The sequence below is a fragment of the Panthera tigris genome, chromosome B3 (genome assembly GCF_018350195.1).
Source record: "Panthera tigris isolate Pti1 chromosome B3, P.tigris_Pti1_mat1.1, whole genome shotgun sequence".
NCBI lineage: Eukaryota > Metazoa > Chordata > Mammalia > Carnivora > Felidae > Panthera > Panthera tigris.
Window position 1 is genome coordinate 115,477,547 of NC_056665.1, and position 27,334 is coordinate 115,504,880.

Sequence of the window (27,334 nt, forward strand, 5' to 3'; positions counted from 1 at the left end):
CAATACCTGGGGGTGCTCTCGTGGGAAGGGCGAATCCCCAGGAGCAGAGAACGAGGTCCTCAAGGTCTTGGGTCACATGGGGAGAGGTGGTTCCCCTACTGGGAGGACATTTGGTAGAGGCTGTGAGGCCTCCCCACAGGCAAAGGTCCCAGTGGATCTGGGAAAACAACCCCATTCACTGGTGCTGGAACAAGGACGCTAAGGGGGAAGCCTGGTGCCAGATGTGTGGGGTGATTTTCCATAATCCCTGAAACCCTGCTGCCACCTGATCACACCAACTTTTTCTGGGGCCGGTTGGCACCCAGCCAGTCTCTGGCCATTGGCAGCAGCACAGTGTCCTGAACGTTCCAGAGGGCAGCTGACACCTGGCCATTGCTCAGTGAGAACCTTCCCCATATGTCTGAGTGGGTCAAAACCGCAGTCCCTCAGAAGTGAGGGGTTGGGAAACAACAGCCACATCTGAGATAAAACTCAGGAGGGAGGTACCGCCTGGCAACCTGACGGCTTGGTGACAGACAGTATAAAAGCGGAGAGTGGATGGAATCCAGAGACAAAGGAGGGGTGAGCGATTGCTGATTGGGAAGAGCTAAGAGTTCTGATACTAGAGACTGGGTAGCTAGGTCATGCCATTTTCACCCCTCCCGTGCATGCACACACACACCTACAGGCGCCACAATAATCCACCCCAGCAAGCTAAGCAGCGCCATCTAGTGGAGAAAGGAGCTGTTACACTAAGCCCCACCCAACTGGGCCAACCTCACTCTTCAGGAACACCCCAAGTCTCTCCATCTGCTTAGTTTACAGACTATAAAGCGCTTCATGGTTTGACTTCTAGGGGAAACCGATGTAATTTCAATGATACTTCAGTCTGTTTGCTGGTCCATCTATTCAATAATTTTTTCTTTTCTTTTCTTATTCTTGAATAAGAGATAAAATTGAATAAAAGAAAAAATTTATGTTTTCCATTTCTACACTTTACTTTTGGGTAAATTTTTCAAATTCTATTTTTTTACTTCCATCATTTCATTTTATTCTATTTCATTGTATTCATTTGTTCAAATTTTCAAACATTTTCCTTTTTTTTCCCTTGCTTTCCCTTTTTTCTCTATCAAACTCCTTTAAACAACCAAACCAGAACACACCTAGGATCTAGCATCCGTTATTTGATTTTTTTGTGTTGTCTTTAATTTTAATTTTTTTTACCTTATGGATTCCTTTTCTTCCTTCTAAATGACAAAACAAAGGAATTCACCCCAAAAGAAAGAACAGGAAGAAATCACAGCGAGGCACTTAATCAGCACAGATACAAACAAGTTATCTGAACCAGACTTTAGAATCACGATAATAAGAATACTAGCTGGGGTTGAAAACAGATTAGAATCCCTTTCTGTGGAGATAAAAGCTAGATGAAATTAAATAAAAAATGCTATAAATGAGCTGCAATCTTGAATGGATGCCATGGTGGCAAGGATGGGTAAGGCAGAGCAGTGAATCAGCGATACAGAGAACAAACTTATAGAGAACAATGAAGCAGAAAAAAAGAGGAAGACTAAGGCAAAAGAGCACGACTTAAGAATTAGAGAAATTAGTGACTCATTAAAAAGGAACAACATCAGAATCATAGGGGTCCCAGAAGGTGAAGAGAGAGAAAAAGGGGTAAAAGGGTTATGTGAGCAAATCATAACAGAAAACTTTCCTAACCTGGGGAAAGACACAGACACCAAAATCCAGGAAGCACAGAGGACTCCCCATTAGATTCAGAAAAACCCAAACATCAACAAGGCATATCACAGTCAAATTCACAAAATACTCAGGCAAGGAATGAATCATGAAAGCAGTAAGGGGAAAAAAAAAATCCTTAACCTACAAGGGAAGACAGATCAGGTTTCCAGCAGACATAGCCACAGAAACTTGGCGGGCCAGAAAGGAGTGGCAGGATGTATTCAATGTGCTGAATCAGAAAAATATGCAGCCAAGAATTCTTTATCCAGCAAGGCTGCCATTCAAAATAGAAGGGGAGATCAAAAGTTTCCCAGACAAAAATTAAAGGAGTTTGTGACCACTAAAGCAGCCCTGAAAGAAATTTTAAGGGGGACTCTCTGAATGGAGAAAAGACAGAAAAAAAACCCCAAAAAACAAACAAACAAACAACAACCAACAGCAACAAAAAAACAAAGACTAGAAAGGACCAGAGAACACCACCAGAAACTCCAACTCTACAGGCAACATAATGGCAATAAATTCCTATCTTTCAGTACTCACTCTAAACGTCAATGGACTAAATGCTCCAATCAAAAGACATAGGGTAACATAATGGATAAGAAAACAAGATCCATCTATATGCTCTTTACAAAAGACCGACATTAGACCTAAAGACACCTTCAGATTGAAAGGGGATGGAGAACCATCTATCACACTAATGGTCACCAAAAGAAAGCTGGAGTAGCCATACTTATATCAGACAACCTAGACTTTATTTATTTATTTTTATTTATTTATTTTTAAACGTTTATTTATTTTTGAGACAGAGAGAGACAGAGCATGAACGGTGGAGGGGCAGAGAGAGAGGGAGACACAGAATTGGAAGCAGGCTCCAGGCTCTGAGCCATCAGCCCAGAGCCCGATGCGGGGCTCGAACTCACGGACCGCGAGATCGACCTGAGCTGAAGTCGGACGCTTAACCGACCGAGTCATCCAGGCGCCCCAAGACTTTAAAATAAAGAACAAATATTGTTAAAATGTCAATACTACTCAAAGCAATCTACATATTCAATGCAATCCCTATCAAGATAACACCAGCATTCTTCACAGAGCTAGAACAAACAATCCTAAAATTTGTATAGAACCAGAAAAGACCTCGAATAGCCAAAGCAATCTTGAAAAAACAAAACCAAAGCAGGAGGCATCACAATCCCAGACTTCAAGCTGCATTACAAAGCTGTTATCATCAAGACAGTATGGTACTGGCACAAAAACAGACACTCAAATCAATGGAACAGAATAGAGAACCCAGAAATGGACCCACAAACATACGGCCAACTAATCTTTGACAAAGCAGGAAAGAATATTCAGTGGAATAAAGACAGTCTCTTCAGCAGGTGGTGCTGGGAAAACTGGACAGCCACATGCAGAAGAATGAACCTGGACCACTTTTGTATACCATACACAAAAATAAACTCAAAATGGATGAAAGACCTAAATGTAAGACAGGAAACCATCAAAATCCTTGAGGAGAAAGCAGGCAAAAACCTCTTTGATCTTGGCCACAGCAACTTCTTACTCAACACATCTCCAGAGGCAAGGGAAACAAAAGCAAAAATGAACTGTTGGGACCTCATCAAAATAAGAAGCTTCTGCACAGCGAAGGAAACAATCAGCAAAACTAAAAGGCAACTGACGAAATGGGAGAAGATATTTGCAAACAACGTATCAGATAAAGTTAGAACCTTAAAGGGTTAGATAAAAGTTGAGAACTTTTCAAACTCAACACCCCCCAAAAAATAATCCAGTGAAGAAATGGGCAAAAGACATGAATACACTTTTCCAAAGAAGACATCCAGATGGCCAACTGACACATGAAAAAATGCTCAACATCACTCATCATCAGGGAAATACAAATCAAAACCACAATGAGATACCACCTCACACCTGTCAGAATGGCTCACATTAACAACTCAGGCAACAACAGATGTTGGCGAGGATGCGGAGAAAGAGGATCTCTTTTGCACTGCTGGTGGGAATGCTAACTGGTACAGCCACTCTGGAAAACAGTATGGAGGTTCCTCAAAAAATTAAAAATAGAACTACCCTATGACCCAGCAATTGCGCTACTAGGTATTTACCCAAGGATACAGGTGTGCTGTTTTGAAGGGACACATGCACCCCAATATTTATAGCAGCATTACCAACAACAGCCAAAGTATGGAAAGAGCCCAAATGTCCATCAATGGATGAATGGATAAAGATACACACACACACACACACACACACACACAAGGGAGTATTACTTGGCAAAAAGAATGAAATCTTGCCATTTGCAACTATGTGGATGGAACTAGAGGATATTATGCTAAGTGAAATTAGTCAAGAGAAAGACAAATATCATATTCACTCATATGAGGACTTTAAGACACAAAACAGATGAACCTGAGGGAAGGGAAGCAAAAATAATACAATAACAGGGAGACTCTCAAATACAGAGAACAAACAGAGGGTTGTTGAAGGGGTTGTGGGGGGGATGGGCTAAATGGGTAAGGGGCTTAAGGAATCTACTACTGAAATCATTGTTGCACCATGTGCTAACTTGGATGTAAATTATTAAAAAATGAATAAATTATAGAAAAAATAAAAAATGAAAACTATGCACAAAGAAACTTCACTATTATCATATTTATAGGGGGAGGTTTTTACCTTTTATCTTTCAAATTGCAACTTATTATTTTAATACTGAGAAATGCACAACTAATATAAGAAAATAAGCTTAGTTACTCCTTTCACATTAATCCTTCGTGTTTACAAAGTGCATGTGAAAATATTTCAGCGAGAGAAATAAGGGAAAAAAGTCATGATAAAGCGATTTATACAAATACTTTTATTTTGTTTTTAGATGTATATATAGCAGTATACATTTGAGTAAGGAAGCTGCTCTAGTAGGGGAAAGGTTACAAAAGATACATAAAAAATATTTATCAAAAGCATGAGGATCCTTACATCCTTCTTAAAGAACAAGCACATTCTGTACAAATGGAAGGGTCGTGACAAAGAATTTTAAAGTTCAAGAGCCTGCCACGGTAATGAGGTATCAATAATGGACAAGAGGAGTCTTGCAAGCTTCTCTCTCTGACCAGTACTCACTGAAGCCTCATTCGTTTTTCCGGGGGGCCTTTAGTGCTCACTATCTGTTGGACGTTCTTCGTGGTCTCCTTTTCCTCAGATTTTACAGTTTCTGGTATAGGTTCTGCCTCTTTCTTTGTCTGATCCACTAGACATCAAAAGCAGACATTTTTTGGAGGGAGAGGAAGGTGGAGGGATGAGATCAATTTAGACAAAGGTCATGTGAATGGTTCAGGCTCAAGTTCATTTAGAACTGCTGCTTATCTCAAATGCTAAATTTAGCAGTTTCATCAGGCAGGCGTAGAACCCATTTACAAACCTAAAAACCTGATAACCCAAGCAAATCTGTGATAGTAGACAAAAACACAGGACATTATTCATAAACAAGATATATAGTCTATCCCAGGCTGAACACATAGTTCAATATCTGTTTTCAATGATGAAACAGAACAGCTTTTTTTCACACTGAGATATGAACTAAAAACAACTTCAAATCACCTCATCTTCTCCACACATCCTCAATACTTACTCTTTCCCACTCCAATTAATCTTTCAAATACTAATATGACTACCACAAATCACCATCTTTTGGCAATTCAGCAGATCTCAAAAATTAGAAGTAATGAATTACCATGAGAGAGTCTAGAAGGACAAAAGGACCACAGCTCATCTTACATGCTATAGTTGTTAACTGAGTTTTATTTCAAGTTTAATAAGAACATCAGGAACATACCTGGGACAGGCTTTTCTCCAGACTTTTGCTATAATTTAAAAAAGGCGGGGAGGGGAGAAAACAGGGTAGGTTAGCAAAATTTTCTTCTTCTTGACGTCGTAATTCTTATTAAAATTATACCTTCATTCAAATTATATTAAAATTGACTCCATAAAGAGAAACTACTATTCATGTACCATAAAAAGTAAATTTATCACTTTCTACTTATTCTCATGTTCCAGAAAAGACAGAACTAGAACAAAAGAGTCAAACATAAATAAGTTTCCCTTGAACAGCTATCTATAAAGCCCTCTACCTCTGTACCCAGGCTATAATGCTTTCAAAAAGTAGCTAAGTAGAGAGGCCCCTGGGTGGCTCAGTTGGTTAAGCATCTGACGCCTGATTTTGGCTCAGGTCATGATCTCACAGTTCATGAGTTCAAGACTCACATCGGGCTCCATGCTGACAGTGCGAAGCCTGCTTGGGATTTCCTCTCTCCCTCTCAAAAATAAGTAAATAAACTTTAAAAAAAATTAAGAAAAAAAGTAGCTAAGTAGAATCCAATGGGAGAGAATAATGGAGGCTTTCAAGACTCCCGAGGCTTATTCGTTTAGGGGACATGAACTCAAAGAAAGCAAATGAAATATGGATCAACCCTCCAACTTTTAAAGTTGGCAGGTACGGGAAGCAAAGAGGAAAAAGGTATTTTCCTATGAACGTAAAGGCTTCTGATTAGAGTACTATTAAAAACTAAACTATAGGAAAAAAAGGATGGGGCATCATGAGTCAGGAACAAAGTAAGATCCTCCATTGTGCACAGCAGTTCTTTTATCTGATTATGCTGTCATCTCCCTTTTCCTATTACCCAAGTTAAATGCTTTAAAACTTTTCTCCTCCTTCCTCCTCAAGGCTCACAACCTACCCTTCACCTGAAGCCAATGGCTCTGTAGTCTATGTTTTTAATTTTTTTTTAACGTTTATTTATTTTTGAGAAGAGAGAGACAGAGCATGAGCAGGGGAGGAGAGAGAAAGAGGGAGACACAGAATCTGAAACAGGCTCCAGGCTCTGAGCTGTCAGCACAGAGCCCGACACGGGGCTCAAATTCACGGACCGCAAGATCATGACCTGAGCTGAAGTCGGACACTTAACCGACTAAGCCACCCAGGTGCCCCTGTAGTCTACGTTTTAAAAAAGGGATGTCAACAACCCAAGTTCCCTCCCATCTAACTACCTTCAAACTTATACCCTTACCTATACACACACGTTGCTTTATAGACTTCTCTGTCATCTCCAAAGAAAATGCTCTCTTCATTTTTAAAGTAAACATCTCCAGGCATTTTCTGAATTTCTATGCCCTCCCTAAGCTTTCTTATCTATTCCTAGGACTAAAGATGACCAAATTTCCTGATATCACATGTTCCAGATTCATGCTGCCAACTGCCTACTAGCCCGTCCCAACTGCAAGTTCTGGGAACATTACACTTAATAAGACCAAAACTGAGCTCCATACTATTATCCATTGTGCAGAAAAGATTAACATAGAAGGCTTGAGGCTTCTATGTTTGAAAGGCAAGGGTGGCCTTTGTTGATGACTAGGAATTTGAATTTTGGAAAGTTCTCACCATTCGGATAGTGGTGGCTCATTGTGCCTAGACTGTACAATGTTGTTCATGCTGAACATTTGCTTTTCTTCCAGGCATGTGAATTTTGGTATGAGCTAGAGAACACCTATAGGATGATCCCCCCCCCCCCAAAAAAAAACATTGGAACCAAGTCTCTAATGGACTTCTTTGGGCAGAAATACCACACACGTTGCCTCATTTTCGTTGTTGAAAGAACACATTTTGTATAACTCCTAATGAGAAGGAGAGGATATAAGGAAGCCTGCACATGGGCTCCTCCAGATGCTACTTGTCTTTTTCATCTGGCTGTATATCCTTACTATGTCACTGAAATAAATCTTGTGAGTCCTTCAAGCAAATCTCCAAACATGAGGGCGTTATGGGAACCCTCAACACACCCACATTATCATGTATCTTATGAACACATCAGGAATTAAACATGTACAAAGCAATCTGAGGGAACAAATAGTTTTTCTTACTTTAAAACAAGAGAGGAAATATATGGCACAACATTGAGGAAATGAGAAATTGAGAGGGGTTTTCTTATACTCCTAGCACTGAACCATTTGAACTATACTGGACACTGGACTAGATCTGGACACTGGAATAACATCCAATGCACTCTCTCTCAGCTTTTCTAGTGAATACTGTCAAACAAACTAGTAGGATGTGGTTTCAGATAGGAAAATAAAATGGGGGCACCTTTCTGACAAAATCTGATCAAGTAACCTTGTGATAAATCTAGCTGAAGTAATATACTATGGTGTTCTAGCATCTTCTGAAAACAGCATTGAAAAGACATTCATCATAAAAGGCCCTGAACTCCTATCACATCAGTATCAGTGTAACTCTCAGTAGTAACACAAATTAAAATATGGAAAAAGGAGTTCCAGCAAAGTAGGCAGGACTTTTCTAATATTCTCCTGAGCACTTTCATAGGGGCAACCCAGCAGCTCAACTGTCAAATAATGGATAAGTAGGAGTAAGTTCTGAACTACAAATAGTTCTGGGAGACACAATGGGTAAATAGGGAGCTCGTAGGAAATTTCAAGTAAACCAAGTATCTATTTTCTTCTCTTGATGTAAGGAGAAATGTTTTGGGTAGAAGGAGCAAAGGGAGGAACAATTCTAGAAAAAGCCATCTTTCTCCTAGTTCTGTTACAAAGAGTTGGACATACTCTCCCTTTGGGAGTTGGCTTTGGCCCTTGGATGGTTAAATGAAAGGTGGGGTTCTAAAAAATTTTTTTTAATATTTATTTTTGAGAGAGAGAGAGAGAGAGCGCAAATGGGGGAGGAGCAGAGAGAGAGGGAGACACAGAATCTGAACCAGTCTCCAGGTTGAGCTGTCAGCACAGAACCCAATGTAGGGCTCGAACTCATGAACCACGAGAACATGACCTGAGCCAAAGTCGGACACTTAACCAACTGAACCACCCACACGCCCCAGGAAATGTGGGGTTCTAGAAAATGACAACTGAAGTGTGACTGTAGCTAAACCTTTAAAAGAAAAATGTAAAAAACTCACTGAAATGATATGAAGTCTACAACCTGCTTCAAAATAATTGGGAGGAAATAGAGAAAGAAGACAAAACAAGCCTGGCTATGTTTAATAACTGTTAAAGCCAGATAACGGGTACATGGGGATTTTGTTTGTAATTATTCTCTTTACTTTTATATATTATCTTAAATTTCTATAACTTTCTATAAAGCAAAGTTGTTTTTTTTTTTTTGTTTTAAGATTCAAAAGTCTTTGAGTTTTCTGCACTGTCCAGCCTAGCTCATCAGGATAGGACAGCACATGGGACTTAACAGGACACTCAGCCAGAAAAAAAAAAAAAAAAAAAAGAGGTCATTCAGCTGGAATACCTCAGAACCCAAACACAGCAGTAAACTACTGAATGTTCCGGCGGTTGGTCAATGAAAATAGAATGCTTAACAACTAAAATTTAAACCCCTAATATTTAAACCACAAATCTGTTTCTTTTCCTATATTCTGAATTTTGGTTAACAATCAAAACCAAGTCTAAATCTAAGCCTGAAGCCTCAGAATTATCCTTACTGCCAACCTCTCCAAATCCAACCACCAAATTTGGGCAATCCTGAATTCAAATATCTCTTGAATCTATCTTCTCTCTACAGGCACAGAATTAGTTCAAGCTCTCCACAACCTAACTTCTCTGATTCTAAACATCACCTTTTCCTAAGCATCCTCTACATTGTTAATGGTCACCTTCATAAAACATAAAACTATACTGCATTACTTCCTTGCAACTTGTTTTGTAACATTTAATGGGTCCCGACTGCCACCATTCATAGTTCTCAGCTAGTCAGTGGTAAGCATCTAGAAGATGAGGTACAAAATATTTCTAGGGCACCTGGGTGGCTCAGTTGGTTAAGCACCTGACTCTTGTCATGATCTCATGGTCATGGGATCAAATCCCAGGTGGGGCTCTGGGCTGAGCATGGAGCCTGCTTGGGATTCTCTCTCTCCCTCTCTCTCTGCCTCTCCCCTGTTCACGCAGTCTCTTTCTCAAAATAAATACATAAATACTTTTTAAAATCTTTTTTTTTTTTAAAGAGATTTCTCAGGGCGCCTGGGTGGCTCAGCCGGTTGAGCATCTGACTTCAGCTTAGGTCATGATCTCATGGTTCAGGGGTTTGAGCCCCATGTCGGGCTGTGTGCTGACAGCTCAGAGCCTGGAGCCTGCTTCAGATTCTGTGTCTCCCTCTCTCTCTGCCCCTCCCCTGCTCGCACTCTGTCTCTCTCTCAAAAATAAACAAACATTAAAAGGAAAAAAGATATTTCTATACTTCAAGAGAGCATTATTTAAAAAAGAATATATAAAAATTGACACTGCTTTGGTTTGTAGTGATGACAGTTCAAATAATTCAAATAACTTAATGTTTAAAATAGCAAATAAATACTGGACTATAAAATGAACCATAAATTCCTTTGTCCAGCATACAAAATCCTCAATCTCACCCTAACCATCTTTTACGTCTTGTATTCCATTACTCTTCCCCACCACAATCACATAGGGTAATATTTAATGTACACAATTTGATGAGTTTGGACATACACATGCACCTGGGATACCACCACCACAATCAAGGTAAACACATCCATCACTTCCCAAAAGATTCCTTATGTTTCTTTGGTTTTGGGTTTTATTCGTGTGCTAAGAACACTCGACAAGACATCTACCCTCTTACCAAGTTTTTAAGTGTGCAACACCATATGGTTACCTATAGGCACTATGTGGTACAGCAGATCTCCAGAACTTATTCATCTTGTATAACCGTAACTTTATATTCATTTAACACCTCCCTATTTCCCCCCTTCCTCTGTCCTCTGGCAACCACCATATTTTCTGCATCTGTAAGTTTGACTACTTTAGACACCTCATATAAGGGAATCATATAGTACTCATCCTTCTGCAACTGACTTATTTTACTTAGCATAGTGTCTAACAGGTCCACCCATGATGCTGCAAATGGTAAAATTTCCTTCTTTTTAAAGGCTGAATAATATTCCGCTATACGTATATACCACAGTTTCTTTATCCATTTATCTGTTGTTGGCCATGTGGGTTGTTTCCCTACCTTGGCGACTGTGCACAATGCTGCGATAAACATGGGAATGCTTCCAGCTCAAACTATGCTACAAAGCTGTGGTTAATCAAAGCAGTGTGATATTGCCATAAAAAGACACATACATCAATGGAACATAACAGAGAGTCCAGAGATAAAGCCACAAATATATGGTCAATTAGTTAATAACAAAGGACTAGGAAAACACAATGGGGAAAGGACAGTCTCTTCAATAAACAGTGTTAGGAAAACTGGACAGCCACGTGCAAAAGAATAAAAGTAGACCACTATCTTTTTTGCAAATTTTTTTTTAACGTTTATTTATTTTTGAGACAGAGATGCAGCATGAATGGGGGAGGGTCAGAGAGAGAGGGAGACACAGAATCTTAAACAGGCTCCAGGCTCTGAGCTGTCAGCACAGAGCCTGACGCGGGGCTCAAACTCAGGGACCACGAGATCATGACCTGAGCCGAAGTCAGATGCTTAACCGACTGAGCCACCCAGGCACCCCAAAAGTAGACCACTGTCTTATACCATACATAAAGATTAGCTCAAAATGGACTGAAATCATGAGACCTGAAACCATAAATATCTAGAAGAAAACATAGGCCATAAGCTCCATGACATCTGTCTTGGAGATAACTTTTTGGTTTTGACACCAAAAGCAAACACATCAAAAGCAAAAATAAACAAGTGGGACTCCATCAAAAGAAAAAGCTGCACAGCAAAGGAAACCATCGACAAAATGAAAAGGCAACCTACAGAACGGGAGAAAATATTTGCAAATCACATATCTGGTAAGGGGTTATGATCCAAAATATATGAAGAACTCATACAACTCAAAAGCAAAACAACGAAACAAAAACACCGAACGACCCAATTAAAAAATGGGCAGAGGAACTGAATAAATATTTTTCCAAAGAAGCCATACAATTGGCTAACAAGTACATTAAAAGGTGCTCAACATTCTAATCATCAGAGAAATGCAAATCAAAACCACAATGAGATATCCCTTTACACCTATTAGAATGACTATCATCAAAAAGACAACAGATTACAAGTGCTGGTGAAGATGTGGAGAAGAGGGAACACTTGTACCCCGTTGGCAGAAATGTAAACTGGTACAAACAGTATGGAAGGAAAACAGTACAGAGGATCCCTTAAAAAATTAAAAATAGAAATACCAAATGATCCAGCAAGCCCACTTAGGAGGATATATCCAAAGAAAATGAAAACAGGATACTGAAAAGACATCTGCATTCCCATGTTCACTGCAGCATTACTCACAATAGCCAAGATATAGAAACAACCTATAATCAAAAGATGAATAAAGAAAATGTGGTATGAAATTGAGTCTTTTCCAGCCACCAGAAAGCAGGAAATGCTGCCATTTGCAGAAAAAAAAAGATGAACCTTGAAGGCATTATGCTAAGGGAAATAAACCAGAAAGAGAATGTGAAATACTTTCACATATAAATGAAATCTAAAAAGGCCAAATTCGGGGGCGCCTGGGTGGCTCAGTCGGTTAAGCATCTGACTTCAGCTCAGGCCATGAACTCCCGGTTCATGAATTTGAGCCCCGCGTTGGGCTCTGTGCTGACGGCTCAGAGCCTGAAGCCTGCTTCAGATACTGTCTCCCCATCTCTCTCTGTTTCTCCCCCACTTGCACTGTCTCTCTCTCTCTCTCAAAAATAAAGATTAAAAAAAATTTTTTTAATAAATAAAAAAAATAAAAAGGTCAAATTCATACAGAGTAAAGGATGGTTATCAGTGGCTTGAGAGAGGGTTGGCAGGAGAAGAGGAGTATGTTGGTCAATGGGTACAAACCTCCACTGATAACTTAAGTTCTAGGGATCTGATGTACAGCATGGTGGTTATAGTTAATACTGTATTATACATTTAAAAGTTGGTAAGAGTGAATCCTGAATGATGTCACCACAAAAAAAGAAAAGGCAGTTATGTGACATGATGGAAGTGTTAGCTAATGCTATGGTAAGTCACTTTGCAATACAGAAGTGTACCAAATCAGCACACTGTATACCTTAAACTTACACAATGGTAAACACTAGTTACATCTCAATAAAGCTGAAAACAAAAAGTTTACTACCATGTATTTTTTATGGGATTGTTTTCTTAATCCTCCTCAGATAGTTTGTTGTTAGTGTACAGAAATTCAACCAATTGAGTGTTCATTTTGCATCTTGCAACTTTACTGAATTCGTTGATTAGTTCTAACCGCTTTTTAGGGGAATCTTTAGAATTGTTATGTATAAGATTTGTCACGGATCATGTATAAAGACAATTTTACTTCTTTTCCTACTTGAATGCCTTTTATTTCTTCTTCTTGCTTAATTTCCCTGGCTAGAACTTCCAGTACTGTGGAGAGTGGGTATCGTTGTCTTGTTTCTGATCTTAAAGGAAAAACTGTTTTTCACCATTGAGTATGTGGGCTGTGGGTTTATCACATATGGCCTTTATTACGTTGAGGTACATTCCTTTTATATCCATTTTCTTGAATTTTTTTTTAATCATAAAAGGGTGCTGAATTTTGTCACATGCCTTTTCTGAATCTATCGAGATGATCACGTGATTTTTAACCTTTGTTCTGATAATGCAGTATATCACAAGATTCATTTCAGTATGTTGAACCATCCTTACATCTCAGGGATAAATCCCACTTGATCATGGTGTAGGATTCTCTTAAGGTGCTGTTAAATTCAGTTTGCTAGTGTTTCATTGAGGATTTTTGCATCTGTGTTCATCATGGATATTGAACTGTAGTTTTCTTCTCTTGTAGTGTCTTTGTCTGCCTTTGGTATCAGAATAATGCTGTCCTCATAAAATGAATTTGAAAATGTTCCCTTCCTCTTGCAATTTTTGAAAGAGTCTGAGGACTGGTATTAATTCCCTTTAAATGTTTGGTAGAACTCACCAGTGAAGTCATCTGGTCCCAGGCTTTTCTTTGTGGAGAGGTTTGTGAGAACTAATTTAATCTCCTTATTTACTTTTGGTTTGTTGAGATTTTATATTTCTTCATGACTTAGTCTTGGGAGGTTGTATGTTTCTAGGAATTTCTTACAGGTTTTCCAATTTTCTTTTCTTTTCTTTCTTTTTTTTTAGGTTTTCCAATTTGTTGGCATGTAATTGTTTATACAGTCTCTTATGATCCTTTTGTTTCTATCTCCTCTTTCATTTTTTTTTTTTTTTTAACGTTTATTTATTTTTGAGACAGAGACAGAGCATGAATGGGGGAGGGTCAGAGAGAGGGAGAAGACACGGAATCTGAAACAGGCTCCAGGCTCCGAGCTGTCAGCACAAAGCCCGATGCGGGGCTTGAACTCACGAGCTGTGAGATCATGGCCTGAGTCGAAGTTGGACACTTAACCGACTGAGCCACCCAGGCGCCCCTCTCCTCTTTCATTTCTAATTTTACTTGAGTCTCCTCTTATTACTCTAGTTAAAAGTCTGTCAGTTTTGTCTTTTGAAAACAACTCTTAGTTTCATTTTCCTTTTCAATTTCTTTGCATTTGCTAACTTGTAGGTGAAAATTAAGCAACATACTCCTGAACAACTTAGGGGTCACAGAAGAAATCAAAAAGGAAATCAAATCTGGAAAGAAATAAAAATGAAAACACAACATACCCAAACTTATGGGATGCAGCAAAAGCAGTACTAACAGTAACATTTATAGTAATAAATGCCTACATTAAAAAGAAGAGGGGTGCCTGGGTGGCTCAGTCAGTTAAGCATCTGACTGACTCTTGATTTCAGCTCAGGTCATGATCTCACGGTTCACAAGTTCAAGCCCCACGCTGGCTCTGTGCCGATAACACGGAGGCTGCTTGGGATTCTCTCTCCCTCTCTCTCTCTGCCCCTCTTGCTTCCCTGCTCTTGCACACTCTCTGTCTCAAAATAAAAATAAACTTAAAAAAAATGTTTTTAAAGAAAAATTTTAAAGATTTTAAAATTTTTTAAAAAAGGAAAGAGGGGCGCCTGGGTGGCGCAGTCGGTTAAGCGTCCGACTTCAGCCAGGTCACGATCTCGCGGTCCGTGAGTTTGAGCCCCGCGTCGGGCTCTGGGCTGATGGCTCGGAGCCTGGAGCCTGTTTCCGATTCTGTGTCTCCCTCTCTCTCTGCCCCTCCCCCGTTCATGCTCTGTCTCTCTCTGTCCCAAAAATAAATAAAAAAAGTTGAAAAAAAAAATTAAAAAAAAAAAAAAATAAATAAAAAAGGAAAGAAAGTTCTCAAATAAGCAGTCTTAAGTTTATAGCTCAAGGAACTAGACAAAGAAGAACTAACTAAGGATTTCTGGTTTCTGAGAAATCTGTCCATGAATTAATATAGCCATTAATGTGTCCATTAATACTCTTTCATGTTTCTGGTTTTGTGTGTTCTATCCCCATTTTCTAGATCAGCATTATCCAAAAGAAATATGTGAACCACAAATGTAAGTTGGTAGTTACATTTTCAAACAGAAACCGATAAATTTTATTTTTTAACCAAATATATCTAAAATAGCATTTTTTCAACATATAATCAATATTTTAAAATTATTAAGATATTTTACTTTTTCTCCCTAAGTCTTCGAGCCCAGTATGTATTTTACACTTCCATCACAGCGCACCTTAGACGAGCCATGTTTCACATGCTTGGTAGTCAACATGTGCCTAACGGCTGCTGTTCTGTGCATGTCTAGGTGTTCTTCCCCCACCCAGCCTCCCTCATAAATACTATGTACTCACTGAATGAATGGTCAACGACACCTCATCTACACTGTCATGGGTACTCAGATTCCTACAGACACTACGATACGTTTGTTTATTTATTCGAAAGACACAATTTATCTCCAAATACAATTCGCAAGATTTCCTGCGCTGCTTTCCACTCTGTCTTCTGCTCCCTTCATCACATTACCATTCCAACAGCGCACTCCTCTCACACAAGGAGGGTCAGGGAAAGGGGAACAGGAGGCCTGTTTTAAAGTTATCTCAAAGTGTGAAAAATCTCATTTAATCTAAAACGCACCTGAAAATCTTAGTCCCCCAACCTTGTGTACACACAGCCCTGGTAAACACCTGTATGAACTAAGACTAACCAGGAGAATAACATGTTCACATACCTACCTCACTTCAAAAGCTCACTTTGCTATTGCTGTCAAAACCACCCAAAATAACAATGGAATTCACATAACTAAATCACCATTATGATGTAACTCTATTTATTACTACTCCTGCTTCCTCCATTTATTATGCCAAACGCTCTACCTCAAATGTTCTTTTTATTACAAAAGTTTTAACTAATCTATCATTTAAGGACTTAGATAGCTACCACATCAGGCTGAAAGGCAGCAGACAGAGTAAAAACATGTTTCAGATTCTAGTTTAGTTACCATCTATGACACTTTCAGCAACCTTTGAATGAGAACATTGTGCATATGCAGTCCTTAGTCTGTGAGGATTCAAAGAGAAAATAAACTTAAAGGCACAGAACAGTGTTAATTACAATCCCTTTACCTACTTCTTCCATTAAGTCTTTGAAAACCTTTCCTTTGATTCAGATACGATTTTTCGCCAAGAGACCATTTTTTAATTAATGAGGAAAGTCAGTCTTTTTAGGTCACATCTGAAACAGTTCTCGATTAAAAATAAATATTCCAGGAAAAAGTGTCAAATCAACATTAACCACATGCATTCTCATTACCTGCACAAATTTGGGTGGAAATTTCTGCCTAAGGTCCAGGAGCAAAGCATCCACACGTTGTCTCTGAAAAATAGAGCTTGGTTCCTCTTTCCTTTTGGCTTTAGGTTTGACTTTATCTATTAAAATATGAAATCCAAATCAAAACACTGCCTAATTAGTTTGGTGTCTTATATTTTACATACCTTTGTCCACCATGAATATACTCAAATTATCATTATTTTTAATGACTGCTATTCCAAAAACCATCCCCCCAAATAAATTAAACACAACATATACAAACAAGTGTTCTAACTCTCCCTCTTAAATGAAGTTAACATTTTAACATTTAAAATGCTGACTCCTCCGGCACCTAGGTGGGTCAGTGGGTTAAGCATCTGACTCATTTTCGGCTCAGGTCGTGAAATCATGGTTTGTGAATTCGAGCCCCACGTTGGGCTCTGTGCTAAGAGCACAGAGCCTGCTTGGGATTCTCTCTCTCCTTCTCTCTCTGCCCCTCCCCTTCTCTCTCTCTCAAAATAATTAAACAAACTTCAAAAAATCTTAAAAAAAATAAAAATAAAAAAATGAAAAGCTGATTCTTTTAAAGATACTTCAGTTTTGGTATGTAAGCATACATAGATATTAAGAATTTTAAGGCTGGGGCGCCTGGGTGGCTCAGTCGGTTAAGTGTCTGACTTTGGCTCAGGTCATGATCTCACAGTTCGTGAGTTCAAGCCCCACGTTGGGCTCTGTGCTGACAGCTCAGAGCCTGGAGCCTGCTTTGGATTCTGTGTCTCCCTCTCTCTGTCCCTACCCTGCTTACACTCTGTTTCTCTCTCTCAAAATTAACGTTAAAAAAAAGAAAGAGAATTTTAAGGCTAAAGTTTTCCATAATTACCTAAATCACAATCCAGAGTATTAATTTGAAATTATCTTGTGTATATTTTAAGTATATTAAAATGGTCTTCCCACTATACCTAATAGCTACAAATGGAAATGCAACATTCACAAACTCAAGTTACCATACTCAATTATAAAGACTGTAATTCACTGGGAAGGGCAGGGGACAGGACAAACCAAACAACAGCAGATCATGAAGAAAGAAAGAAAAGAACCTGCAAGAGAATTTCTGAAATCAAACGTGTGTGGAACTTCCTCAGAAGGTTAAGTGGACTGAGGCACTGTCTCTCAATGAAGAGTTCCAGATAAGTTTTATTGCAAACATTCCATTATAACAGGGGCAAATAGCTCTGGGGAGAAACCTTCCTATGTCAAATGCTGCCACCTGCACCTACTATTAAGAATAAATACAATTGATGGAAACCAATTTGACAATAAATTTCACATATTGAAGAAAAAAAAAAAGAATAAATACAACTGTATCTGAAAGACCATTTGCTCCATTTAAAGGCTGAATTCTGGGGCGCCTGGGTGGCTCAGTCGGTTGGGCGGCCAACTTTGGCTCAGGTCATGATCTCGCGGTCCGTGAGTTCGAGCCCCGTGTCGGGCTCTGTGCTGACAGCTCAGAGCCTGAAGCCTGTTTCGGATTCTGTGTCTCCCTCTCTCTGACCCTCAACCATTCATGCTCTCTCTCTGTCTCAAAAATAAACGTTAAAAAAAAAAAATAATAAAGGCTGAATTCTATTTAAAAGCTATTTTTCCCTCAATAACTTATTTTGAGTTGCTACTTCTCAGAGAAGGAAATTTCGAGTATAGGTATATTGTCATAGACACATTTCCAGGAGTACTTTTATTGTAAAATACGGTGCAGAACAAGTAGCAGATTAGCAGCTATGGAAACTAGGGGACCTGGGTAGGTAGTAACATGGAAAGATCATTAAACAGACTGGCCATCTGGAAATAGGGCTATAAAAGTATCTCCCCTACTTTGAAGACTGGGGATATTTAGGCTCCAGATTTCAAGATGACTCAACAGTTAGGTAAGCAGGATACATCATCATGATTCATTCCAAACACTGATTATCCTCTATATGTTCCAAATATTTTAAAACCTTGAATCAATTTATAAAAGATTACCAGTTACCTACAGATTAAAATTTACATCTGTTCCTATGGGAAAGCTATTATTACCAAATCCAGTTACAGGAATCATAGCTAGGACAATGCCATCACCCTATGAAATCTTCCTATGTAAAACACACCTAGAAATCAATAGCCATTTTCCTAAAGAAAACAGCTTCATTCTCAAAACACCAAAGAGTTCTTAGGAGGTCCAGGTATTCTACCCACCTTGTTCTTCATGATCTTTGAAGTGCCACCAATAACCTTTGGAAGGATGATATCGACAGTAGGACATAGCTTCATCAAAAGCTGACTGAATGCCATGCACTGCAGTGAGCTTGTAAAAAGAAAACAAATTCTGAATTTCTCATTAGATCAACTAAAATCTCCAAAGTAAACACCCACAAAATATTACATATGCAAAGATAGTAATTTTCTGGGGTTTTTCCAGAACCTGAATCACTATAGAGCTGGGCTGTGATATATACTTTTAACACGGACTTGGCCCATAGTAACCAATGTTCAAGATATTCTGATAGTCAACCCTTCATACCAACCTACATGAGAAAGAGAAGGAGAAGCTTTTGTTGGATTCCTGGATACTTGATTAAAAGTTGATTGATTAAAAGTTTTGATTAAATATAGCTTGATTAAAAGTTTTGTTTAGTGTTTCAAGAATGTGAAGATACTTACCACCCTAGAGTTTATAACTGACCCCAAGTCTGGTGCCTGATAGATCACTCCAGCAATGATATAGTAATCAGCCAGTGGGATAACTAAAGCAGTGAAAATAAAAACATTCATGAATACAGCTATGCATACAAACTGCTAAATAGATTTTCATAAAAAGAACAACTAAAATTTGCTATTTTTCCGTATTAAAGCTTAAGGCATCGTTTGGCAATTCCCATTTTTGTAAATAAATTTATATTGGAAAACAGCCATACTCATTCATTTATATTATCTAAGGCTGCTCTGACACTGGTTGAGTAGCTGTTACAGACTCCACGAGGCCCTCAAAGCCTAAAATACTTACTCTCTGGACCATAACAGAAAAGGTTTGCAACCTAGAGCAGTGCTTCTCAAACTTGAACGTGCCTCTGAATCACCTGAGCATCTTGTGAAAGTCAGATTCTTATTCAGTAGGGATAGTGCATTTTTAATAAGTTCCCAAGTGATCGAACGCTGCTATCACTCAACTACACTATGGAGAATAAGACCTTAGAGTGAGAGATTTAGGGCCTAGGGTGAAGATATCAGATGCACTGAACTTGCCACTGCAGGGACGCCTGGATGGCTTAGTTGGTTAAGTGTCTGACTTTGGTTCAGGTCATGATCTCACCGCTCGTGAGTTCGAGCCCCACATCAGGCTCTGGGCCAACAGCTCAGAGCCTGAAGCCTGCTTCGGACTCTGTGCCTCTCTCTCCCTCGGCCCCTCCCTCACTTGTGTTCTATCTCTCAAAAATAAATAAACAACAAAAAAAATTTTTTTAAATAAACACTAAAAAAAAAAAAAAATTTTTTTTTTTTAAACTTGCCACTGTGCCCCATTCCTGGGTCCTAAAGAAGAAAACAGCTGCTAGTGAAGCTGGTACCACCTCTGTCGCTTCCATACCTTGAACCCTCTCATCATGGAAATCTTGTTCCTGGTCTTGCCTTTGTCTAAGGTTCTTTTTTCCTTGGGGAAGGGGCTCTAGATCATTGATTTTGAAATTACATTTGGATTCTTGACTCTGGAACCACAACTTCTTTAGCAAGTCATTCTTTGCTCAAGAACCAATACCAGGGTGCAGGTTTTTCCTAAATGTCTTGAAAAGGTTATCTAATAAGGAGATAAAGCTGGTCATGTCTGGAATAGGTGACTAGCTCTTTGATTCAAAGTCAAATCTGAATTCTGCACCCTTCAGTATGATTTCTAGAGCAAGTTTATGTTTAGTAACAGAAGCCAGGTAAGAATTTTGGTTGAATAGGTCAACGAGGATTTTCAGTTGATCCTCTATCAATTTGTAACAGAATTAGACTCAGCGGACTGAGATGAGACATTACTTAGGGCACCAGAGGTTCCCAATAACTATACTCACAGAAGAGGTGGCTGCAACATAGCAAGTTGCTTTGTTAGTGCTTACAGAGTTGTCCTTGGGCACGCTAGAAGACTCCTGATATCCAAGCATATGACTAGTGGAACTTGGCTTTTGAAATATTTCCTAAGTGGTAAATTTATGCCTGCTATACTACAGTGCCTAGACAATTTGTCTGTAACAACATGGTTACAATGGAAACCTCATTTCCTTCTGAGAAGCTGGAATTTTGGCAGGCAGAGGATGTCCACATGATTAGCCTTCAAAAGAAACTGAGTATCAAAAGGCCTTCCCTGGGCAGACATATTACACATGTGCGTGGGGGCTGCTGGAGGGAGGATGCACTTGGTGAGGCCCCTCGCAGGAGGGAAAGCAACGGAAGCTTACACGTGGATTCCCACAGATCCCACTTGATATGGCTTTTTCCCTTATTCATGTCTGTGGATCCTTACTGCACTGCCATAACAAATCTTGATTATAACTAACATACCTAGATGCTGAGTCTGCTGATTCCTCTTAGCAAGGCACTGAACATGCATATGGTCTTGGGGATCCCCCAAACAGACCCCAATCCAAAAAGATAAGAACATGTGGCTCAGAAAGTTAAGTAAGCCATGGCATTTTAAGAAGAAAATTATGCCTGAAGTCTACACATTTTTACCTTGGGTAGGGGACTGCCGCTGTTGCTTCCGAATGATAAAAAGAATGGGCTCTTGAGCGTGTAGAAGGATGTATTCCACTCCAACCATTTGACTGAAAACAGAACACAGACACCCAGAGATCTATGAATGCCCAACAAACAACTGTGTAGAACGTTCAGATTATTATATAAAAATACAGCAACATTATAAATTGGATTAAAACTGCCTATGTTTGATATTAAAAACTGGCTGTCCAATAAAACTGGCTATTTTCCCAGATAGGTGGGATATAAACTAAGATTTGATTTTTAAACAACAAAGTTTCTCTATAAAAATTCATAATAAACTTAAATCTGAGCATATTCAGTCATAAAAGTACACTGAAGAGTGTACATTTCAAAAAACTGCAACTAAAATAGCGTGATGCTTCCTGAGATACATAAATATATGTAAAATCTAAAAATATATAGTACATGAAGACTATACATGTCTTGACCATATATTTCAACTCTATATTCTACTCAACTAGAAAACATCAAAAACCTTATCCTTCCAACATTTTTTAACCTGCCAGATTGTTTAAAAGCAACAAGTTGTCCTAATAGTTGTAAATATTTGCCTCATAACAAAAGTCATTTAAAATACCACAGAAATTTAATTTCATGAACCCTCTCTGATGTTTAATGATAGATTAAAAACTATATACACAGCTGTTTCAGAAACTTTTGTAATAATTCTTAATTATTTAGCATCCTAACTCTGAAAAAATACTTTGCAATTGTCAAGCAAAAATTTTATTTGTCATACAAAGAAAAATCTACTATAAACCGGACTATAGTTTAAGACATTACATTCGATGTAAAAGAGACGGTAAGGGGCCCCTGGGTGGCTTAGTCGGTTAAGCATCCGACTTCAGCTCAGGTCATGATTTCGCGGTTCATGGGCTCAAGCCCTGTGTCGGGCTCTGTGCTGACAGGTCAGGGCTTGGAGTCTGCTTTAGATTGTATCTCCCTCTCTCGCTCTGCCCCTCCCTCTGTCTCTCTCTCTTTCAAAAATATACATTAAAAAAAAAAAAAGGGAGACAGTAAGTATGGTCACCTGGTTGAGGATAACAGTTGCATTGCTAAAATCACTAATTAGAGCTGCATCTAAACCTAATAGCTGTATTTTACTAGACAGTAATATATGAAATTATACAGAAAAGACTTCCTAGGTTACAAGTGATTACTGATCATTCTTTTGCATGTCAAATTTGTACAAACCCAAACAAAACTCCAGTTCTTCCCAAACTTCTACTCTGTACTTCACTATCCATAGCTTGAAAGAACCATTCATTTCAAAATCTCTAAGTGGCAACAATGCTATCTTCTTACAGTAACTTACTTTAAGTGTTCTAATGTAAGCCTCTGCATTTTGACCACTTCATTATTACATGTCCTGTCGTAGAAAGGATTACTTCTTTCTGAAAAGTAATCCAGGACACTTCCACTGTTCAAAATGGGGATCCAGGAACTGTCAACCCAAGAGATTCCCAGCAGATTATCTATAGGAAACAAAATGATAAAGGATGAGAAAAAAGTAAAAAAGCCAATCCAACATTTATTATGCATCTAATGCAGGAAGCATTATGAATATAAGGATGACAAGGATCCTAACCTATACACTTTCACAGAAGAGGTAAGTGTGCAAGAAAGCAATAACAAGGTGACATGATAGGCACTAAAATAAAGATATGAATAAATGTGTTATCAGCGCATGGTGGAGGGAGAATACTTTGTCTGAGGGAACAGTAATGATTTTTCACTGGGTGAGGAGGAGGTGGGTTTTAGCACTACACGTTAAAGTATAAACAGAGGTTCATCTAGGACAAAAAAAGGTGGGGGGGGGGGGCAAAGAATTCCAAGCAGACAGAATGCACATACAAAGATAGACCAATATAGAGGTAAGTGGTTAGAGAATAATTTGATTATGTGAAATGATAGGATATAAAATGTAGAAAAGTCTCAAAAAATTGGAAATCCTGAGTTTTGTTCAAAAATTGTCAGATAACATGCATCCCAAAGAAAACACACCCACAGCCACCAGTTTGAGATCTCACCAATTAGGGACAGAGAAATAAGTTAGGAAGCTATTATTACAGAGGAGATAATGAATGTAAAAGTTATGAAGCTAATGAGAAGTAGAATGCCCTTAATTACATACAATTTCATATTTTGGAATAGAATTAACTCTTTAATATTTCAAAATGCAAAAAGAAAAACAAGACATGGTAAACAGAACTAGATAGCTTTAACTACTGAGCTTTTATTGGCTATTGATTGCAATAATGTTCCATATCATTGATCATACTAAATCCCATTAAGAGTAAGTCTGAACATCAAAATGCCTATTTAATACTGGTTAAAAAAGGGACGAACTGAAAACTTCAACCTCTCTAAACGGTAATTGCTTCTGGCACCTCTGAAAAAAAAAGACCTAATCCAAAGCAATAAGCGGTTCTGAAGGAAATGAATAAAATGAGAAAAAGTAATTACATAAAGGTAAAATGTGCTGTGTGTGTTGCGAAACCAAGCAAAAAGCAAACAGATGAAGTACATCAATGACCAAATAATCAGTACTGACCATTAAGATGGTTCATCATAACTACATCATGCCATAATATCCAAATATCAGGTCAGAAAATAACATTTTCAGCAAAATATTTTTTTAATGAAAAGCAACTAAGGATAATCATTATTCTCAGCTTTAAACACTACAATCCAGTTATTAAAGTAGTTTTCTTTAAAGCAACTTTCTTACACATTTCTTTCTTATTTCTTTAGGAATGATTATTAACAAAAGCATTTGTAGATGGACAATTATAGGTTTCTCACATAATGGAACTATGTCTGTATGATGTCATAATAGGTTACTGACAATAAACTGTTAAATTATTACAGATCATTTCAGCATAGGTAGATGAGTAATTTGCAGAAACAAATGTGTAATTAGAGATTCTACCTATCAATGATTACGGAAAGTCAATAAATATGGGCATGAGATAATGAAGACTGGTGGAAGGCAATGGCGATGCATGGGAAAATAAGGACAAATAGACATTCTTAGGGGAGAAAACAGACAATTTCCTGAATCATCAATTATAAAGTCAGAGAACTTAGGAACCAATACTCATTTAGGAAAATAATGATAATGAATTTGGCTTGGATATATTAAGTTTAAATAAGGAATCAGAATTCAGAAGGAATCATAAATGCCATCTGCTCCAAGTGACTGTTCAGTATATTTTCCCTATAATTTTCTTCACTAAGATGTATCCTGATCAGCAGTCCTATGTCATATTTTCCTCATTTGGTAAACTAATCAAAGCTAAAAACCAGGCAAGTATGGCTTAGGAGACCAATACAAATGCAAAGAATACTGTTTACCGCTTCTGAACACTGACTTTGCGCCGGGCACTATTTTAGCCACTTTACCACACAGAACTCAAAGAGGTTGGTACTATATAGATACTACATAGTATCCATATGCTAGATTGTGTACATAAAATGCTTAGCACATTGTAATAACCCAATAAATGTTAATTAGGGTGATGTTGGTGGCAGTACCAACAATTTATTTTAAAATTATCATGAGCAAATTTATCTCTGGCTTAATCAAGGCTGGTCTAGTTTGTACCTTTCCTCCCCTCCCCCCAGTTTATGCCTTTTTGAAAAATAGAGACTCCTTTTATTTTCAAAAAGGTGTGAGGTTAGTATATCATTTAAACAGTCACGCTAGGTTGAACTCATTTCAAATGTCAGTATCTCTCCAAAGCCTTTGTCTACTTTGCAAGACAAAAATAATGGCTTCTTTCTCTATGTTCTCACAGAAATTTTTTACACTTTTATTAATACTCATAACCAGAAATACAAACGTGTTCCCATTATATTTGACTTTTTAGACGACTGAGGCCATGTCTTGCTCATCAAGAACTTGCATAGGGCCAGATTTAAAATAGTCAGCAAATGTTAATTAATTTATGATTGAGGGCCAAGGACAAGTGACTCTACTCATCACAGGTTCACATATACTCCAGAATCCAAGGACGTTCACTTACAAAATGGTTAACTGAGATTAAGAGGGTGATATGTGGCTGAGAAAATATTACCTGTCCCACTTGAGGACTACCTGTGATCACACTGCCATTAAGAGAATACACTAAGTCAAACAAACTCCAACCACTTCTTACCACCTCCACTGTTACCACCCTAGTCCCAGCTACCTCATTTCCTTGTATTACAGGAATGAATTCCCAACTGGTCTTCCTAATTCCACCCTCACCTTTCTACACTGTTCTCAACAGTCAAAGTGATCCTTTAAAAAAAGAAAGTCAGATTATGATCATCCCCTTTGGTGAAAACCTCCCAGTGGCGGTCTGTTTTACTCACTGGAAAAGCCAAAGACTTTACTATGGCCTACGATCCCTACCTATATGATCAAGCCACCAATTACCTTTCTGACCTCATCTCCTTCTCACCTCCTCTCTCTCTGCTTCAGGCATACTGACCTTACTGTTCCTCTAACACACCAGACATTCTCCCACCTTAAAGCCTTTGTAATGACCTTAACAAATCTAAGTAAAAGTAAAACATTGTGAAAGGTAAGTATTTGAAAACACTGAGGGACTAGATGTTTCTCTTTTTTATTCAACAGCAAGAGAACATGTTGACATAGCCTAACTACAGCTCTCTAATAGCAAGTGATAAAATTAGGCACTTGAAACTCTCACAATGAAAAAAACAAAAAAACAAAACCATAAAAACACGGTACAGAAATGCTGAAGATCACTGGACATTCTGAATAACTATAAATGAGAATACATTTCTATTAAGCGTGCTAGACCCCAATTTGGTTAACATAGAAAAAGGAATCTCAAAACACTTCCCTTTAAAAATCAGGTATATGCAAACAAAAATAACCCTAGGTGAAAACGATTAGGAACATATTACAGTTAGACATCTTTTGAGGAAAGCCCTTTTTCTTTAATTGGCCAGGGGGAAGAGGGCTTGCATCTAGGTACAAAAATTCACACTTCCTTAAAGGAAAAGTACACAAAGTTTCAAACGGAAGTAAATATTGATTGAGAGTTTCTTACAGGTGTAAGAAGTTTTGTGGAAGCCACCACCACAACAGTAAAAAATAAAGATATTCACGGACACTCTCTCACTCTCAAATTTTTCTCGTTCTCATGAAGAGTAACTTCCATGATACCTCCTCCCAAGGGGGAAGCTGGTCTGTTTGGAACGAAATTCTCACGCTTCAAGCTATATTTTCACTCTTTGAAATTCCAGAGCACAATTCCTAGGCTTCTTTCTTTTTCTTTTCTTTTTTCTTTTTTTTTTTTTTTTTTACAAATTCAATGAAAAAGATGTGTGTACGTGTGCTGGGGAGAATGTATAGCCTAATTTATACGGAGATCAAATAGCAATTAAGGGATGTTGCCTCCCTGTATATATTCACTGATTCAACAAATACCTGAGCACCTTTACAGTTCAGTTGTGAAAAAGGACCGATCCTTGCGCTCAGTAATTGTGGTGTGTTCTACGGCAGGTATTAGAGACTCAAGAAGAAAATCTTCGGGATTCATGCCCGGGGACGCGTGGGGCGCAGTGTCAGGAATAAGGCAGCTCCCACGCCCAGTCCCAAGAGATGAACCAACTCACGTCATCCCACCTCTCGGCCCAAAGGCCACCCCTTCACCTGGACAAAACAGCCCCAGTCTTGTTGGAGAGCGTGTCTGCAACAACACTGCAGGTCTGAGGGCAAAGCCCAGAGCTTCCAATCCCTTCGTTTTGAAGCTTCTAAGAGACCGCTGAGAAGCTGGGGAGAACGAATTTCGCCAGATCAGAGCCTTGGGAGTTACCACAAACGAACCTGAACCTTGCCCCCGCGAGCTACAAACCCCCAAACCAGCTCCCAGCCAATCAGGAAACAAAGGGTAACAGCGCTGGTTACCTCGGATATCCACGGCCGCCATAATCGCAAAAGCGCTCTCGGGTTCTCTTTCCGGCGTGCAGTAGAAACGTAACAGCTCCGACGACGGAAGCGGCGCGAGGCTGACTGCAGGGACTGCGAGGAACGCCAGGCGGAGACTGCGCGGCCTGGAGAGCGGCCTGG

General features: G+C 38.8%; 1 protein-coding gene across 3 annotated transcripts; it reads right to left on the reverse strand.

Moving 5' to 3' along the window:
* Positions 1–4,591: 4,591 nt before the first annotated feature.
* On the reverse strand, positions 4,592–27,334 carry MED6 (mediator complex subunit 6). Of its 3 annotated transcripts, none has more exons than XM_007095128.3 (8): positions 27,173–27,334; positions 22,562–22,721; positions 21,199–21,290; positions 19,153–19,235; positions 18,688–18,796; positions 16,459–16,574; positions 5,567–5,594; positions 4,592–4,981 (listed from the first exon to the last, which is right to left on the reverse strand). In XM_007095128.3, the coding sequence occupies exons 1-8, from the start codon at positions 27,192–27,194 to the stop codon at positions 4,851–4,853; spliced, it is 741 nt and encodes a 246-aa protein (XP_007095190.1). In that variant the 5' UTR covers positions 27,195–27,334; the 3' UTR covers positions 4,592–4,850. The 3 variants fall into 3 exon arrangements, with proteins under 3 accessions (XP_007095190.1, XP_042845949.1, XP_007095191.1); XM_042990015.1 differs by lacking the exon at positions 27,173–27,334 and adding an exon at positions 23,978–23,996; XM_007095129.3 differs by lacking the exon at positions 27,173–27,334 and adding an exon at positions 23,801–23,891.

Bases quoted from the DNA above. Each gene is read 5' to 3' on its own strand.
- MED6 (XM_007095128.3), bottom strand. From the start codon at position 27,194: ATGGCGGCCGTGGATATCCGAG. The intron at 22,722-27,172 runs GTAACCAGCGCT...TGTTTCCTATAG, and splicing joins GGCGGCCGTGGATATCCGAG to ATAATCTGCTGGGAATCTCT. The intron at 5,595-16,458 runs GTAATGAGAATG...TTTAAATTATAG, and splicing joins TTCCACCCAAATTTGTGCAG to CAAAAGTCTGGAGAAAAGCC.